The sequence below is a fragment of the Chaetodon trifascialis genome, chromosome 3 (assembly GCF_039877785.1).
Source record: "Chaetodon trifascialis isolate fChaTrf1 chromosome 3, fChaTrf1.hap1, whole genome shotgun sequence".
In the NCBI taxonomy this organism is placed as follows: Eukaryota; Metazoa; Chordata; class Actinopteri; order Chaetodontiformes; family Chaetodontidae; genus Chaetodon; species Chaetodon trifascialis.
The window spans coordinates 31723109-31741387 of NC_092058.1; the positions used below are offsets into that span (position 1 = coordinate 31723109).

At 44.6% G+C, this 18279-nt stretch overlaps 1 protein-coding gene across 4 annotated transcripts in view; it reads right to left on the reverse strand.

Annotated features, from left to right (window-relative positions):
- cadpsa (Ca2+-dependent activator protein for secretion a) overlaps nucleotides 1-18279 on the reverse strand; it is a 335946-nt gene that overhangs the window by 172724 nt on the left and 144943 nt on the right. For all 4 annotated transcript variants that reach the window (XM_070958180.1, XM_070958178.1, XM_070958172.1 and 1 more), the window contains exon 6: nucleotides 5564-5685. In XM_070958180.1, the coding sequence (XP_070814281.1) occupies nucleotides 5564-5685 (122 nt within the window). The remainder of the gene's footprint in view (nucleotides 1-5563; nucleotides 5686-18279) is intronic.

Below are 18279 nucleotides of genomic sequence, written 5' to 3' on the forward strand. Positions count from 1 at the left end.
TGATGCACGCGCACTACCTGCTGCACCACCTTGCAGCAGCCACCAGTCAACTGGACCAAATCCCAGCAATATTCTTGTGATATTCCTATAGAGACTAATAACGTGTCTTTGCCCGTTATCTGCTTAATACTGTGAAGGGACAGAGACTTTTTAACAAATTATATATTATATATCATAATAGAGAAGATTAGACAAGACGTGTGTTTCTGAGGTCCAATTTATGGTTCACAACTTGCAGAAATTCTGGGAGATAACATATACTTTTTTAGAAAAAAAAAAGAAGAATATAGTATGCCATAGTAGTACTAAATTTATATTTCTGTACAACCCAGATTCCCAATGAATTGGTACGCTGTGTAAAACGTAAATGAAAATAGAATGTTATCATTTGTAAATAAATTGTGTTTATTGACAACTATTTTACGTAGTGTCCCTGAACTCAGGTAGTAATATCCTTTATCCAGTCATGTGCTCACAAAGTGGTGAAGCTCTCTCCATCCTCGCTTGTGAACGACTGAGCCTTTCCAGGATGCCCCTTTCATACCCAGTCATGATGCTATCACCTGTTACAATCAACATGTTTACCTGTGGAGTGTTCCAAATAGGTGTTGTTGGAGCATTCCACAGGAAAAAGGTAAAAAGGAAAAAGGTAAATTCTGGCACTGTGAGTATTGACCATAATACTAATACTAATACTAAACCTTAATATTGCACAGCTGACACTTGCGCATTTGTCTTTTTAGGTACATTATTCACATAAAATTTTTTGAAATTTGTTTTGAAGATGTTCTTTTTGTCTTATCTATCAAACAAACCACAGGTAGTCAAAATAGGTTAATAACCTCTTTTGCCTCTATTTGGGATGCCGGGGGTACCCTGGAGACCACATACAGTAGCTGATTTTTCTGACCTACACCAAACATTCATTTGATTTTATTGTCTTATTTAACTTGTTTCAGGCACACTATGTAACCATATCCATCCATCCATTATCTATACCGCCTATCCCTTTCGGGGTTGCGGGGGGCTGGAGCCTATCCCAGCTACAATGGGCGAGACTATGTAACCATATGTGCAAGAAAACAAATTCTCTAAGGAAAGTTTTGTCTTAAGCAGTTTTGGCCATCCACAGTCTCAATGCAGTTACAGTTTTCAAATAGCTTGGTGTTTATCTCAAAACCCACCACAGAACTTTTTGAACCCACAGCTAGATGACCGTACAATAGAGCATAGGAGACTCATCTTAAAAGGTCTCCCTCTACTCATCCCTGTGGAGTGATTTTTAAAATCTAATTCTATTTCCTTTTTCTGTAGAACAATGTAACATTGTGGGACCAGAGCAGGATCTACGATGCAGTCCCAGGTAGGCAAGCATATGGTCTATTAACAGATTATGATCCAGCTCAAGGTTATTGTTAACAATATTGTGTACTTACAAAACTAATTCAAATAACATAATCCGGCATTATATTTTAATTACACAGGCTGTTGGTTCATGGGTCATTTTGATCAAAACGGAATCTGTGATAGAATTAGCATTTCAGGTTCATGTAATTTAATGTGTTCAGTTGTACAGACATTAAGGTTACTTTGTGCTGACTTAGCTATGTCTGTGCCTGCAGGAGCAAGTAAGGAAATCTTGTAGAGGATTCAAGCAAGATTCAGCTTGATTCTAAGAAATGAAATGCTAGATTTGGATTACCTCCTGGATTTTGCTCAGCAAGAGCTTTCCTTGGCAACAATGGCATCACATCATCTAAACATCCCACTGGAACTCATTACCAGTCTGCAGGAGTTGATCAACACCCTAAGCTTGCCTATTCAATCTGCTGGAGAAGCATCAGTAAATGTGTCAGATATTGTAACTGCCACAGTGGGGAGGCTGGGACGGCCACACCTTAAAATACACGCTGATGACCTTAAAAGTCTCCTTTCCACTGCACTTCCTTTAGAAAATGTAGCCAAGTTGTATGGTGTTTCAAGAAGTACACTGAACAGGCAGATGAAAGAACATGAAAGAACAAGAGCCTTTCTGTACATGGATGTTATTCCAAAATTTCTGATGATGAACTTGATCGTGTTGTGAGGTCCATAAAATCAAGAATGCCACATGCTGGGTATAGACTGGTCAAAGGTGAGCTGGTCTTCTACCACGCTTATACCATGGTCACTTATGAAAGAAAGAAATATTAAATCAATTATTAATACGTTAATTTTGTTTTTTATTGTTAAAATCGTAAGTTTTTCACAGGAAGCGGCTTAGTGGACTATTTAATATCTCTCGTTGTGACGCGTTGCCAAGGTAACCGGCTCTGGCCACAGAACGTGCAGCTCAGTCGGCCGCAGCTGTTATATTAATCAGTGGAGGGAAGTGAGATGATTGCTTAACGTTATGTTACGTGATACAAAGTATCATTTCAGAGGGCAAGTGCACCTCTTACCGCTTGTGTGTGTCCTCCACTGTCTTGCTGTTGTGATAAATAAACTGTGAAACAACGTATGTGAACGTATGTTCTGAGTTTCTGTTGCCACGGTTACCAACTAGTGTTTGAGCCAGCGCAATGGTTCTCGTCATTCACTTGGAAATATTTCCACACAGCAGACATAGTAGCAGCATATCACACACCTCAGCTTCAAAACAAACTGCTGCATCCTGCCGTGTTCCGCGCATGCGCTGTTCAGTGGCGTCTCTCACAAACAGACCCGGCCTGTAAATGTTGGTAGTTAGTGATACAGTGCTTTTGCCCTGAACAGAACTTGCTTTACTTAAAAAAAAAAAAAAAAAAAGAAGAAGAAGAACTAGACAAATTCCCCTCGGCGGGAAATTTGGAGAGTGATACAGTGCGCAAACGCCGGGCCGTGCGCGTGCCTAGTGTTCAGCATCAGCGACAATGCTAGGCTGACATTAGCATGTCAAATAACACATTAAAAACCTCTGAACCACCATTAGAATGCCTTTCCCCATCATTTTAACGCATGTTAGCATGTTAACATTAGCATGCTAACATTAGCATGTCAAATAACACATTAAAAACCTCTGAACCATCATTAGAACGCCTTCAAGTTTCATTTTAACCTAAGTTAGCATATTAGCATTAGCATGCTAACATTAGCATGTTAGCACAACAAACCGACATCACTAGTCAAACCTCCACACACCAACAAGTTCATAGGACCTCATGTTAGCATTAGCATGTTAGCATTGTGGCTAATGCTAACAGGCCAACATCACTCATTACCTCACTAACATATACAACTCACCAGTAGTAGGCTTGGCTGTGGCTGGTTAGCATGACACTATAGAGCTTAATGGAGAACTGATCATTTGACTGAGCTGCACAGCTGCAGCTAAAGCTACATATGTGTGTGTGTGTGTGGGAGAGGCACTCAGGCTCAGAGGTTGCCATGGCAACTTGAGATCAGGCCATCTGCGGGTCTGCGAGAGTCTGAGAAACGTCTGAATTTGGCCTCTGCGCACCCTCCGAACAAACGCTTCTCACGCCGACACCGAAACTCCTATTGCCGAAATTTCTTCACCATGAGAGCCACAAGGCTTTGCTCTACAAGATGATCACTTTCTTTTTCCGCTGGGCTCAAAAATGCCGATTTTAGAGCGAGTTAAAAAACGGCTGGTTTCTGTCTCTCCCGTTTTTGATTTGCATTGGACCTTATGGGCGACGTCTGAGGCGCTCTCCTTGCTCAGAGGCTGAGAACTCAAAAACCGTAAGTCCTATCGCTTAGCCAGGCACATCGTGAGAATCAGCGCAAGTGGCACTACAACTCTGGGTATTTTCACGCCTGTAGAGCAAAATTTGTGCTTTGGGGGAGCGTGGAAAGATGAAAGTTTCACACAATTTTCAGAGCTTCTCTCCACTCTGGCAGTTAATCCCCTCCACTCTAGCGCGAACATTCCGTGCAATACACACCCATTATAAACTCACAATTTCTCCCAAAACGCTCGCGGTCATTGAACGGCGACTGCTCCAAAACTATACGACCTATCAAAACGAGACTTAAAAGACCCATACACGAGACTTGTGTCTACGTTTGAAAGTTGGAACGGCGTCTCTAGGTCAAAGTATGCCCGAGCAGTAGCCCGTTGAAAAAGGGGGAGATTTTTTCGCATTTTTCGGCTCGTCCCATTCATTTCTTATGGGATTTTTTCGTGCGTTTTTCGCGTCTTACGACGCGAAAAACGCGTATTCTGTAGAGAAAAATAATAGCACACCATTCCCGAGCCGCACGTTTTGATATATAATTTGCCTGGGTGCTTGCTATCGTTTATGACTAGTAGCGAACCGAAAAAAGTACGGAAGAAGAATAATAAGTTTAAGAAGAAGCGCACAGAAGAACAATAGTGGTTCAGTGCTTTGCACTGAACACAGAAGGGGCGAAGCAGGGCAAAAGCACTGTATCACTAATGACAGCATGCCACACGTTTTTGTAAAATGTTTTATTAAGAGGAGGGATTACTGGGGGAAGCCTCTTGTGATAAATCATTAAATAAAAAAGATGTAGATTAATGATAAATTAATTTAAATGGAATAAATGCATTTAAGGTAGAATGATTAATAATAAATAAATAAATAAATCCTGTTTGTTTGTTTGTTTGTTTTTAAAGGGGGATAAAATCATGTGGTAATAAGATTTAGTCTCATCCAATCTGTTAAAAGTGCTATAAAAACATAATTAAAAGTGCACACAACAATTCTGATAAGATAAAATATATGATATATAATATATAATTTGTTAAAAATGCTGTTTGTAAAAAGATGTGATAAGTGGTTGAGAGACTGAATCTTATACATTTAAATAAGTTAGGTTATGAAATAAATTAAATAAATAAACATAAAAATTAAAAAAATATGTTAGGAGACTATAAAACATAGAAAAGGAGGGAGGACATTAAAAGAAGAGGGTTTCATAATTGGATCGCTGCAGTGGGAGCCCCACCAGAAACCTGTAGGAGAAGAGGCCCTGAAAAGCGTGGAGGTGAGCACTTCTAGAAAATGCAGTGAAAAAAGTTTTTTATTATTAAGTGGAAATGGACTCATCACCCATGCTTTTCATTTAGCCCAATGGCGTCTATGGTCTTTAGTAGATAAATCCATTTCCTCTCCGCTGCCTGTCTCTGGCCCATGGTCCAATCCCTTCTGCTCTCCAGGCCCATGCTCTGGACATTGGCCATGGAGTTTAAAATGTGCATATAGGACACTGGTGCCACTCCCGTTGCTCATAATATAAAAATTCTGTTTTATTCTGGCAGCAATTGAGTGTCTGGTCTACCTCACATACATTTTGTAGCAACCCTTAAGGGTTAGGGTTTGGCAAGTAGTAGTTATGGTTATGGTTAGGGTAAATCTCCAGGAAATGAATGTAAGTATATGTAATGTCCCCAAAAGTGTGTGTGTGTGTGTGTGTGTGTGTGTGTGTGTGTGTGTGTGTGTGTGTGTGTGTGTGTGTGTGTGTGTGTGTGTGAGCGCGCGCCAAAGAACAAGTGAACAGGGTGGCAGAGGATTGGTTATGCAGTGTGTGTATGTGTATGTGCGTGTGCTGTACATACGTGGGTTTCGAAGCCTCAGCCTGGTCTGTCTGCAGTTTATGTCCTCCCTCCACCTCCATGGTGCAGTAAACAATCCTGTTTGGAGCCAGTGACTTCAAACCCTGTACCTCCATGATCACCACCTGCAATACACACACAAACATTGTATACAAAAAAAGACAGGTGGGATAAGTAGCTCACGAAGCCATTATAGGAACATTATTAGATATGCCAATGCCAACAACTGTATTATGTGTTTGATTGTACTGAAAGACTTATTAAGTCTTCAAAAAGAGCGACTTGGAGGTGACAGACTGGAGCTATACCCTGCTGAGATCAAACAGTGTATTTACAAGTTCAACTAAACTATTTACCAGATGGTGGCAGTTTCAGATAATTTTGTTGTTCTCCAACTGAAAAGGGATAAACAGGAAGAAGAAGTAATTTAAAAAAAATTCTGTGTATTTATTCTCTCTGTTTTTGTTTTTAAATTTTAACATGAACAATAGGCTTTTTTAAATGAAAAAAACAGTGTGTGAAAACCCTGCTTGAAAACAGTGATTTAATTCAGTATCAAGTTTGAGTTCTTTGCTGTCATATGCAGAAAAATTACAGTGAAGTAGTTGTGTTGTGGTTTGTATGTTTTGGGCCTTTATTTTGGTATGTTCATGGACTTTTATTTTGGTGGCACTGGTTCCTGGCTGGGTTGTTGTGGGCTAACTTGTCATCTGCTCTTCCTGAGGCACCCTTCCCCCTGCTGCGCCGAGGAATGATTGAACACACCTGTTCCTGCTTTACCATCAGCTTCCCTTCTTTAGGCCTGCAGAGGCACTCCTCAGCGCCAGAGTATCCTGATAGCTCGCATGGTATCCCCTGGCTTGGTTTTCTCTTGTAAAAGTTGAAATTCTCTCGTGATTATTGGTGATTTTGTGCCTAACTTGTGCCTCTCCTCTTCTCTTTCAGTGCCTCCCGTCTCCCACACAGCCCAGCACTCTCCAGCCTTTTTTTGGATTTTTTGCACTTTTGGACTTTTCTGTACGCTCCCTGCCCCTGTTGAAAATAAATCATTGTTCTACCTTCTCCGTTTCCGCTCCTGGGTTCTGTTTCGTGCACACACGTCACAGAATACTCTGGCCAACATGGACCCAGCGGATTCGGATCCGGTAAGATCTGCTATCGCTAGACAAGGATTTCAGCTGGGACAACATGAGAATATGTTACAAGGTATCATGGAAACACTCCAGACCCTCAGCAACCAGGTCTCCAACCTCTCTGAACGGCTCATTCCCCCTGATCACAGCGCCTCCACTGAACACGCCACCGTGAGTTCTGCACCATCCTCTCCACTCTCAGGCAGACACCAAGAGCCCTTTGTCCCTACTCCCGAGCCCTACACTGGTGAGATTGGTGGGGCCAATAGCTTTGTTTTACGTTGCTCTTTAGTGTTTGACCAACAGCCCCTTAGTTATCGTACTGACAGAGCTAAGATAGCTTATGTTATTTACTTGCTCAGGGGTAGAGCTGCTCAATGGGCCACAGCTCTCTGGGAACAGGGTTCTCCCACTCTCTCCACTTTTGTTAATTTTTCTAAAGAGCTGTGTAGAATTTTTGATCACCCTTTGCAGGGACAGGAAGCTGCTAAACGCCTGTTTTCTCTCGTGCAGGGTTCTAGATCAGTGGCTGAATTTTCCATTGATTTTAGAATTGCAGCCTCAGAGAGTGGGTGGGGGGGGGGCGTGAGTTAATGGGGATTTTTCTTAGAAACCTTTCTGGGGAGCTAAAGGATCAGTTAGGGACGCTTCCAGGGACAAGCCCGATTCCCTGGACGCTTTAATTTCATTGGCTATTCGCATTGATAATAGGCTTAGGGAGAGGCAGAGGGAGAGAGCTCAGTCCAGCCCAACTAGAGGCCACAGGCCAGCTCCTTTTTCAGGGCCGTCAGTTCACCACAGTTCTCCCCCTTCGTCTTCTCCGGCTGCCTCACCCCCAAGTCCATCCTCCGAGGAACCCATGCAGGTGGGTTCGCTTGCCTCCCAGTGAACGTCAGCTGAGATTCAACCAACGGCTCTGCATCTATTGTGGCCAGGCGGGTCACTTCATAGCCTCCTGCCCCCAGACCCCAAAAGACCGGGCTCACCAGTAGAAGAGAGCACCCTGGTGAGCCAAACCTCCTCTGTCACAAGCTCTCCTGCTCGTATAACTGTTTCCTGCTGCCTTCTCTGGGGTAAAGAGTTGCTACCACTAAAAGATTTAATTGATTCTGGAGCGGATGAGAGCTTCATCCATGAAGAACTGGCAGTCCAACTCAACCTCCCTTTAGAGCCCCTTGATTCTCCCAAAAATGTCACTGCACTAGATGGCAGATTGATAGCTGAAGTAAGCTTTCGCACTGCCCCTGTCACCCTCATTGTTTCTGGTAACCACAGGGAAGACCTGCAACTGGTTGTCATTCCTTCCCCTCATGTTCCCCTGGTTCTCGGTCTTCCCTGGTTACTCTTGCATAACCCCCAAATTAACTGGAAGACTCCAGTATAACCAACTTGGGCCCCCATTGCCATTCCCATTGCCTGCGTTCAGCCAACCCCTTCGCGCCACGCCCTCCTGTGGTTCCTCCGCCTCCCCCGGACCTCTCCTCAGTTCCATCCGATTATCACGACCTGGCTCCGGTGTTTAGTAAAGAGCTAACCCTTTCCCTTCCCCCACATCATCCCTATGATTGCTCCATAGACCTCCTCCCGGGAGCGCCCCTTCCCTCCAGTTGTCTGTACAACCTGTCTCACCCGGAGAAGGAGGCTATGGAGTCCTACATCCAAGACTCACTGGCTTCGGGAATCATCCGTCTTCGCCCTTGGGGGCGGGTTTCTTTTTTGTAAAAAAGAAAGAGTCCTCCCTACGCCCCTGTATTGACTTTCATGGTCTAAACGACATCACCATCAAAGATAAGTACTCTCTCCCCTTCATCGACCCCTGCTTTGAGCTCCTGTGTTCCGCTACCATCTTCACCAAGCTTGACCTCAGGAACACCTACCATCTCATCCGGATTAAAGAGGGGGATGAGTGGAAAACAGCTTTCAACATCCCCCTGGGCCACTTTGAATACTTGGTAATGCCATTTGGACTCACTAATGCCCCCGCTGTTTTCCAGGCCCTCATCAATGATGTGCTGCGTGACATGCTAAACAGGTTTGTGTTCGTTTACCTTGATGACATTTTGATTTTTTCCCGCACCCTGAAGGAACACAAACAGCATGTTCGTCTTGTTCTCCAGAGGCTTCTTGAGAACAAGTTATATGTGAAGCCAGAAAAATGTGAGTTTCATTCAGCCTCTGTGGGTTTCCTGGGGTATGTCATCGCCAGGGGCCAACTTCAACCAGACCCAGCTAAGATTCAAGCAGTTACCGATTGGCCCATCCCTACCACCCGCAAGGAGCTCTAGAGATTCCTCGGTTTTGCTAACTTCTACAGGAGGTTCATTAGGGACTACAGCAAGGTGGCAGCCCCCCTGACCAAACTCACATCCACTAGCTCCCCCTTCCGGTGGTCTCCGGAGGCTCAGCAAGCCTTCACCCGGCTTAAGGAGTTATTCACCTCAGCCCCCGTCCTAAAACACCCTGACTCCTCTCAGCAGTTTGTGGTGGAGGTGGATGCCTCCGACACTGGAGCTGGTGCTGTGTTGTCGCAAAGAGATCCTCAAACTAACAAACTTCACCCCTGTGCTTTTTTTCCCCATCGTCTGTCTCAAGAGGAGAGGAATTACGACGTGGGTAGCAGAGAGTTGCTGGCTGTGGTGTGGGCTTTGCAAGAGTGGAGGCACTGGCTGGAGGGCACTTCTGTTCCTTTTCTGATATGGACAGATCACAAGAATTTGGCCTATCTTCGTTCCACCAAGAGGTTTAATTCCCGCCAGGCCAGATGGGTGCTGTTCCTGAGCCGTTTCAATTTTACCCTGTCCTACCGCCCTGGCTTACGTAACACAAAGCCGGACGCCTTGTCACGGCTTCACGCCCCTCCCTTGGACTCGGAGAATCCTGACCTCATCCTCCCTCCTTCCTGCTTTGTGGGCATGGCATCCTGGGAGATCGAGTCCATCGTCAAGGAGGCTCAAGTACAGCAGCCAGATCCCGGTACAGGACCTCCCAACCGGAGGTTTGTTCTGGATTCTGTCCGGTCCCAGGTCCTCCAGTGGGCCCACTCGTCCAAACTCACTTGTCATCCCGGCTTCCACAGGACCCTTGCATTCCTCCGTCATGTAACGGGACACACGAGAATTTGTCGCCGCTTGCTCTGTCTGTGCCCGTGGTAAGACATCTCATCAGCCCCCAGCGGGACTGTTACGCCCGTTACCTGTCCCTAGTTGTCCCTGGTCCCACATCGCCCTGGATTTTATGACCGGACTACCCCCGTCTGAAGGTAACACAGTAATTCTCACAATCATTGATCGTTTTTCCAAGTCAGTTCATTACGTGCTCCTCCCTAAGTTACCCTCTGCCCTAGAGACTGCTCACCTCCTCTCTGTCCATGTATTCAAGTTGCATGGTCTCCCTCTCGATGTGGTGTCTGACCGGGGTCCCCAGTTTGCCTCTCAAGTCTGGCGAGAGTTCTGCAAGGCTGTGGGGGCCACCGCTAGTCTCTCCTCTGGCTATCACCCCCAGACTAATGGTAATGGCCAGACAGAGCGGGCCAACCGGAGTCTGGAGGCTGCCCTGCGTTGCGTTGCCGCCCATCATCCGGTTTCCTGGAGTTCACAGCTCCCTTGGATTGAGTACGCTCATAACTCCCTTGTGTGCTCAGCCACAGGTATGTCTCCATTCATGTGCTGTTTGGGCTACCAACCACCCCTTTTCCCCGAGCAGGAGTCGACAGTAGCCGTCCCTTCGGTCAGAGAGCATTTGAGGAGGTTGCGAGAGGTGTGGAAATCTGCCAGGGCGGCGCTCTTGCGTACTGCAGAGAGGAACAAGCGGCTTGCTGACACTCACCATTCTACTGCTCCTGAGTATCGTCCGGGCCAGAAGGTGTGGTTGTCGTCACGTGACCTTCCCCTGCACGTCGAGTCACGTAAGCTCTCTCCACGCTTTGTGGGCTCATTTGAGATCCAAAGGGTCATTAATCCTTCTGTTGTGAGACTCAAGTTGCCTGAGTCTATGAAGATTCACCCTTCGTTTCACGTGTCGCTGCTGAAGCCTGTCCACACCAGTGAGCTCTCCCCTCCAGCCGTCGCCCGGTCACCCTGCTTTCACAGTGTCTCGGATTCTGAACGTCCGCCCCGGGGGTTCCAGTACCTTGTGGACTGGGAGGGGTATGGTCCCGAGGAGCGGTCGTGGATTTCCAGGGGCCTGATCTTGGACAATTCTCTTCTCCAGGACTTCTATGCTGCTCATCCTGACAAGCTTGGTAGAACGCCTGGAGGCGTTCGTTGGGGGGGGGGGTACTGTTGTGGTTTGTATGTTTTGGGCCTTTATTTTGGTATGTTCATGGACTTTTATTTTGGTGGCACTGGTTCCTGGCTGGGTTGTTGTAGGCTAACTTGTCATCTGCTCTTCCTGAGGCACCCTTCCCCCTGCTGCGCCGAGGAATGATTGAACACACCTGTTCCTGCTTTACCATCAGCTTCCCTTCTTTAGGCCTGCAGAGGCACTCCTCGGCGCCAGAGTATCCTGATAGCTCGCGTGGTATCCACTGGCTTGGTTTTCTCTTGTAAAAGTTGAAATTCTCTCTCGTGACTATTGGTGATTTTGTGTCTAACTTGTGCCTCTCCTCTTCTCTTTCAGTGCCTCCCGTCTCCCACACAGCCCAGCACTCTCCAGCCTTTTTTTGGATTTTTTGCACTTTTGGACTTTTCTGTACTCTCCTTGCCCCTGTTGAAAATAAATCACTGTTCTACCTTCTCCGTTTCCGCTCCTGGGTTCTGTTTCGTGTACACACGTCACAGAATACTCTGGCCAACATGGACCCAGCGGATTCGGATCCGGTAAAATCTGCTATCGCCAGACAAGGATTTCGGCTGGGACAACATGAGAATATGTTACAAGGTATCATGGAAACACTCCAGACCCTCAGCAACCTACCTAATTGATGTAGAAGTTATGTGTAACACATTTCTCCACAAGTAGAAATAGGAGAAATGTGGAAATGATCACCACATGTAGAATACTGAATAAGGGTGTGCAGATATGTATGCATGAGACAAGCAGATCATTTTATACCTGATACTAAATCTGCCTGTGGAAGTTTTTGCTCCATAGTGCTACCAATAGCTTTCATGCTTGGATATTTTGTAAAATGAATTAATTAATAAATTAAAAAAAAAAAAGTTTTAATATAGGTATATTGTGTACATCTGGATGTCATAAAAGCACTGTCACTCTTTAAAGTTGACAAGAAGGCATGTTGTTGGTGAAATGTCACTCCATGGAACAGAGTCTGTCGCATAGCCATCAATGCCATCAAGTGTTCCAACTGTCTATTAAAGCTATTCGAATTATCATATTGTCTCCTCTTACTTTTAAGGGCAATGTGAGGACCACAAGAAATAATCAGATACATTTTATGCTTTCCATTCAATGAACCCTTTCCATTTTGGACAATGCCAACCCACAAACTGTCGGTGCTGCACAAGCTGTCACTTACTGTCACAAGCTGTTTACTAGTACCTCCCTCTAACCGGAAAGAAGTCAAGCTCAAAATCACAACGCATGCCTCAAAGGGCTGTACATATAATAAAAATGGAAATGAGCAACATTAGCAAAACATACACATACTGTATGTTTACAGAAAAGTGTATCATTCGCGACATCTATATATAACCATGCACACATATACTGAGTATAAGTTGGATAGCCATAGTCTGGTATTTAGGGCAGACTAAGTAAGGTTGAGTGCTGATACGAAAAGATATGTTTTAGTAGGATGGTGCAAGTCTATGTAATATTTAATAAGTTAGAAGCAGACTTTTGAAATCAGATCTAGCATATACAGGAGACCAATGAAATGAAAGAAGAAAAGGGGTAATATGCTATTTTTTTTTCTAGTTTTGCTTAATTTTCTGGCAGCAGTATTTTGTACAAGTTGAACTTTACTAATCAAAACAAATCAAATCAAACTTTATTTATATGGCACTTTTCATACTTAAAGGCAGAGGCTAAAAACAGCAAAAAAGAAAACCCTGCCCTCCCGCCCCCATAAATACATAGAGACATATAGAGACATATAGAGACTCACAGACACGCACGTACACATACACACAAACACACACACACACACACACACACACACACACACACACACACACACTCCCATATGGACAAGGCAGGGAATAAGCCACCTTTGAGGGCCATCCACACTGAGAGGGCCCCCAGCTCATGACTAGGGAGTACCGCCCGAGATCACCCCGATCCAGGCAGACAGGAGGCCCCACACTGAGGTGCAGAGGCCTCCAGCCATCCAGGCCAGAGCCGTCCCCTCAGCAGCGCCCCCATCAGTAGACCATGAGCAGTTCCCAGTGTGGGGGGCCCCCATGAGGAAATGCTGCAGCTAAAAACCAAGGGCTCCCATGAGGGGGTTGATTTAGGTAAGCCACAGAAATGTTTATTACAGTAGTCAAGTCAAGATGAGGCAAATGCATGAACAAGAGGGAGATCAAAGAATTTAATTCTGATCTGCTTTGGACCAAGAACTAGCATTTCAGTTTTCTCAGCATTGAGACGAAGGAAAATCATTCTTCCAGTTTCACCAGCTGATGACAAGTGTCAGGCTTAATGGAGATGTAAAGCTGAGTATCATCTGCATAGAAATGGGAACTGAGGAACTGAAAATAGAAAAAAGAAAAGGACTGAGCACAGATCCCTGTGGAAGACCACAACTGACTTTCTTGTGGCCTGATTAATAGTTGTCACGTTAAACAAAGTGAGATCTATCAGACAAATAGGATTGAAACCATGAAAGAGCTGAGAGAGAGAGAGAGAGAGAGAGAGAGAGAGAGAGAGAGAGAGAGAGAGAGAGAGAGAGAGTTTTATATTCTGTTCTATATTTTGTGGTATATTTTGTTTCTATATATATTCTCTCTCTCTCTCTTTTCTGTCTTTTCTAATTTTATTCTAAAATTCCTCCTCCTCAAAGCAATGATGTACTCCATCTTTATAAATAACGTTAAGCATTACAATGATAGCATTTGTATTTGGAATGAACTGATGTGGGTAATAGCGGACAACGATCATCACTTACCTTTTTTCCATGTGTTTGTCTCTCTGTCTCTCGAGTGCTCTGAGATGGATGCAGTATATATGCTCTGTAGGATGCCACAGCTGTTTCTGGTTGGCACAGCAACGTTAACCGATTAGTTTGCATCCCAGTTTCACCTGTGTACATTTGGTCAGGGTGAGTGACCATTGCGCGTGCTGAACGCACTTGTATGTGCTGACTCAGACAGCTGCATTGAATCGTCGCTGTTGCTAATTATTGATCGCAGTGTGCGTTCGATGACTGACTGAGCACTGCTGAAAACACCGTTAAAACCACGCTGCCGTCTTGTTGATATATGATATATATGGCGTCATCAACCACGTTTTCAGTGGATAGCTGTTATTACCTAGCAGCCACCCATCCAGAGGAATGTCCCCCTGAAAGACTGTAGGGATGCTAGAATTCGCCGGATGAACAAGTCATGTGCCGACCCGGGGAAAGTGGCATACACGTTTGTCACCGGGAAATTTGAGTCACAGATCATCAGACATCCCTGTTTCACCTGTGTACATTCGGTTATGTTGAGTGACCATTACGATGCGGTCAGATGAGATACGGATCAAAATATACAAATTTAGGTCTGACTGTATGTGCTGAGTCAGATAGCTGCATTGAATTGCGGCTGTTGCTAATAATTAATCGCAGTGAAATGCCAGACACTGTGGAAACCTGACTGTGAAGTGTTGGTGACGTGAGCGCACGACTCCGCTGGTTTACGAAAATCCACTTGCGCCACTGGCGCACAGAGTTGACCAGGTCTGAGGTGGCAAGCTTTCAGCGCACTTTTGCACCGCCGGCGCAGACCAAAATGGTCGAAAATTCCAATGCGCCGGCTCATTATGCCGACACCTCCCCCCTACTGCGCCACAACGCCCATCCTGGCGCACCTCTGTATGCCTCGGTTTACCAAAATTCCAAATGTGCCGTGCGCCTGCCTGCACCACTTAAAAATACCACTGAGTCGAAAATAGAGCCCCAGGGCTGATCCATGGTGGTTACAGCAGATTCGAGGAGTTTCTTAGCAAGTTTGTGTTACAACCCTCTAATGGAAAAGACTAGGGATAAAGGGAAGCAACACGGTGCCGTAATGTTAAAGAGCAAAAAAAACGCAGTTTATTGTTTAATGATTTAACCCACAAAAAAAACAAATGACAACAAAAACCACAAGCAATGAATAACAAAGGGAGAGGGCGGCGGGTGGCGGCAAATCATAAAACAAAAAAAAATCAGCTACGCCTATCCCCAAATCCACCCCAAAACTAACTACCATACAAAGAAAAATTAAAGAAGAAATTGATCTATTTACACTATTTCTAATCTCTACAAAAATACAAGGGAACACCCACCCATAAACCTAGGGTGCTAACATAAATTTACCTGTGGTGTGGTGCACGGTGATGTGTGAAAAAAACTCAATAAACTAACTATAGCCCAGCTCCCGAAACCTAGTGCCTCAGTGCAATTAACCAAACTAAATTCACTGGTAGACCTAAAAACAAAGGAGGATCTACAAAGGACTCGCAAGCACTAACAATTTTACAATCTTTCGAAGAGGCACAACGAGGCGAACTGATCACTGAATCACAGCCGCCCCGGGCAGCGACGACACACACTTTTTATAATGTGCAGTAGTGCCCGTATTGGAGCGGGCACTGATGAATGGAGGGAGGAGAGACCAGGTGGAACCATGGGATTGGGTAGTACATTCACAGCGAGGGGACGGGTCCGGGACTGTTGGGAGGTATCTTTGAATCAGGAGCCGCCGCGAAAGGGAATTCCCGATGACATCACGGTTCCCACGCTGCAGAACTGGAGATACTTATGAATGAATGACTTAGTTAAATGCGGTCAAGCACATAACGCACGGAACAGTTTGTGAATGGTAGTTGGGTCAATACAAAGGATAGTGTAGGTTTCAGAGTGGCTAATACAATACCTAGACAGAGTAGTCTTAAAAATAAAGAAGTAGTGATCTGAAAGGACAGGATGTGAGACAGTGAAGCCTGTGAAAGAGAGACCACATGTCAAGACTAGGTCAAGCGTGTGGCCACAGAGGAACATAGGTACATCAAGATGTTACGTAAAACCAGTACAACCAATGAGATCTAGGATAGCTTTACTAAGCAGCTCAGATTTTACATTTATATGGATATACACTGGGGCTGCACGGTGGCGCAGCTGGTAGTGCACGCGCCTCACAGCAAGAAGGTCACAGGCTCGATTCCCAGGTCGGGCCTTTCTGTGTGAAGTTTGCATGCGTGGGTTCTCTACGGGCACTCCGGCTTCCTCCCACAGACCAAAAACATGCTCATTAGGCTGATTGGTGACTCTAAATTGCCCCTAGGAGTGAGTGTGAGTGTGAATGGTGTGTGTATGTGCCCTGCGATCGGCTGGCGACCGGTCCAGGGTGTACCCCGCCTCCTGCCCGTTGACAGCCGAGATAGGCTCCGGCCCCCCCACGACCCCGAAAGGGATAAGTGACATAGAAAATGGATGGATGGATATACACTGCTCAAAAAAATTAAGGGAACACTTAAATCACACACTGGATCATGATGAACTAATTATTCAAGTTGAAAATCTTTACTGACATACATCATATAATTTCTTGAAAACAAAATGATGTAACAACCGTTAATGGAAAGCAAAATCATCAACTCATTGAGGGCAGGATTCAAAATCAAAAAACTGAAATCACAGACTGATTCAACTTGCATGAATTTGATCATGGCAACTCTTAATGTGACTCAGTAGTGTGTATGGATCCCACGTGCCTGTATGCACTCCCGACAATGTCTGGGCATGCTCCTGATGAGTTGATGGATAGTCTCCATGGGGTATCTCCCAGAGAAGGGGACTCAAGTTTGCGACTCGGACCTAAGTTGCACTTAAGTCGCACACAGAGAGACTTCAGACTTCACTTGGACTCGTGCTCAAAAGACTTCAGACTCAACTCGGACTCGTGTTTTCGGACTCATGAACAATCATTTGTTTTCTTTTTTCCTTTCTTTTCTTTTTTTTGGGGGAGTATTAACATTGGGAAAACTCTGAAACGTCTGAAGAGCTTAATGTCATTCCCTCCTTTTTGACATGGTAACCACGGTAACCATATTATGCAGTGGGTACGCGGCTCACGGCCCCATGCATTAGTACCTTAGATGACACTATGGCGACCGTCACACCCGCAGCTGCTGCTATACCATTTGTAATTACGTTTGATTACAAAAACTTCAAACAAGACACCACCAACAAAAGAAGCGCTGACTGCAAAGTCTGCGGTACCAAGATTAAGGATGCTGGATCAACCACATTAAATTTTATCAGGCACCGGAAAACTCTCCCGGATAGGTCAGTCACATTAGCGCATATGGACAGTTAGCAAACATGTTTAGCTCAGCATCAGCTATGTTTAGCTTGCTACCAGCTTTGTAACTGAGTAGTTGAATAAATGAGTGAATGTTAGTTTGCTTGTCACACATATTTGCATGGAGTGACGTTTTTTGGGTAACGTTATTCATCTAGGTTCCATTGCCACCAATACTGGCCAATGTTAAACATAGAAAAATACAGTTACACTGTCAGTTTACAGGCAGGTTACAGGTTAATTGCTGGCCACATAATGTTAATGTTGCAGGTTTACCATGTTACCATTTCACTGGGTTTGAGTGAGAGGATAGAGGAATGTTTTAATGTATAGTAGACTTAAAAGATGTCATTAGAGACCCAGTAGAAACGATATGGTTGCAGAGTGCACACTTTTAACTTTTTTTCCACTAACGTTAGTATTAGTGAATGTTGAAATTTTACCAGCCACACTATAGATTACCATTGTTATTTTGGCTGGTGAGTGCAGCATACAGTACCAGCCACGTGCATAATTTACCAGCATTTGAATGGTGTTAATTTTGTATCCAGCAGATGTAGCCTACTATAACTGTGATTGGATGATTAGTTATTATTGCAATATTTTCCTGTTACCCTGAGATAGTCTATGTCATTTGTTTTTAGCAATCCTCTATATATTCAGAAATAAATGACTGGTATAGCCTGCAACATTAGCTTAGAACCAGTTCTTCTCTCAGAAACATGTGGTTTCAGATGGGTTTTGCTACACATAAAAATGTCAGCTATATCATTCAGATCTTATTACCATAATTAACAGCCTAATTTTCCATATTGTTCATCTACAGGTATTCTGAATACAACAGAGTGAAAAAAGTGGCCACTACAGAGGGACAGAGTAGCCTTGATTCTTTCTTAACTCAGACAAAAGGTGTGCAGATATACAGCCAGGGCCATCCCAGACAGATGGCCATGACTGAATCCATAATACGGGATCTCATCATTTCATGCAATCTGCCTCTGTCTCTGATTGACAAGCCTAGCTTCAAGAATTTCATGTCACTGGTAGAGGAGAGATACTGCCCAGTAAGTTGAAGCATCGTAACCAGACGTCTCAGTGTGCGAGCAGTAGACAAAGAGTCCAAGATCAAATCTAA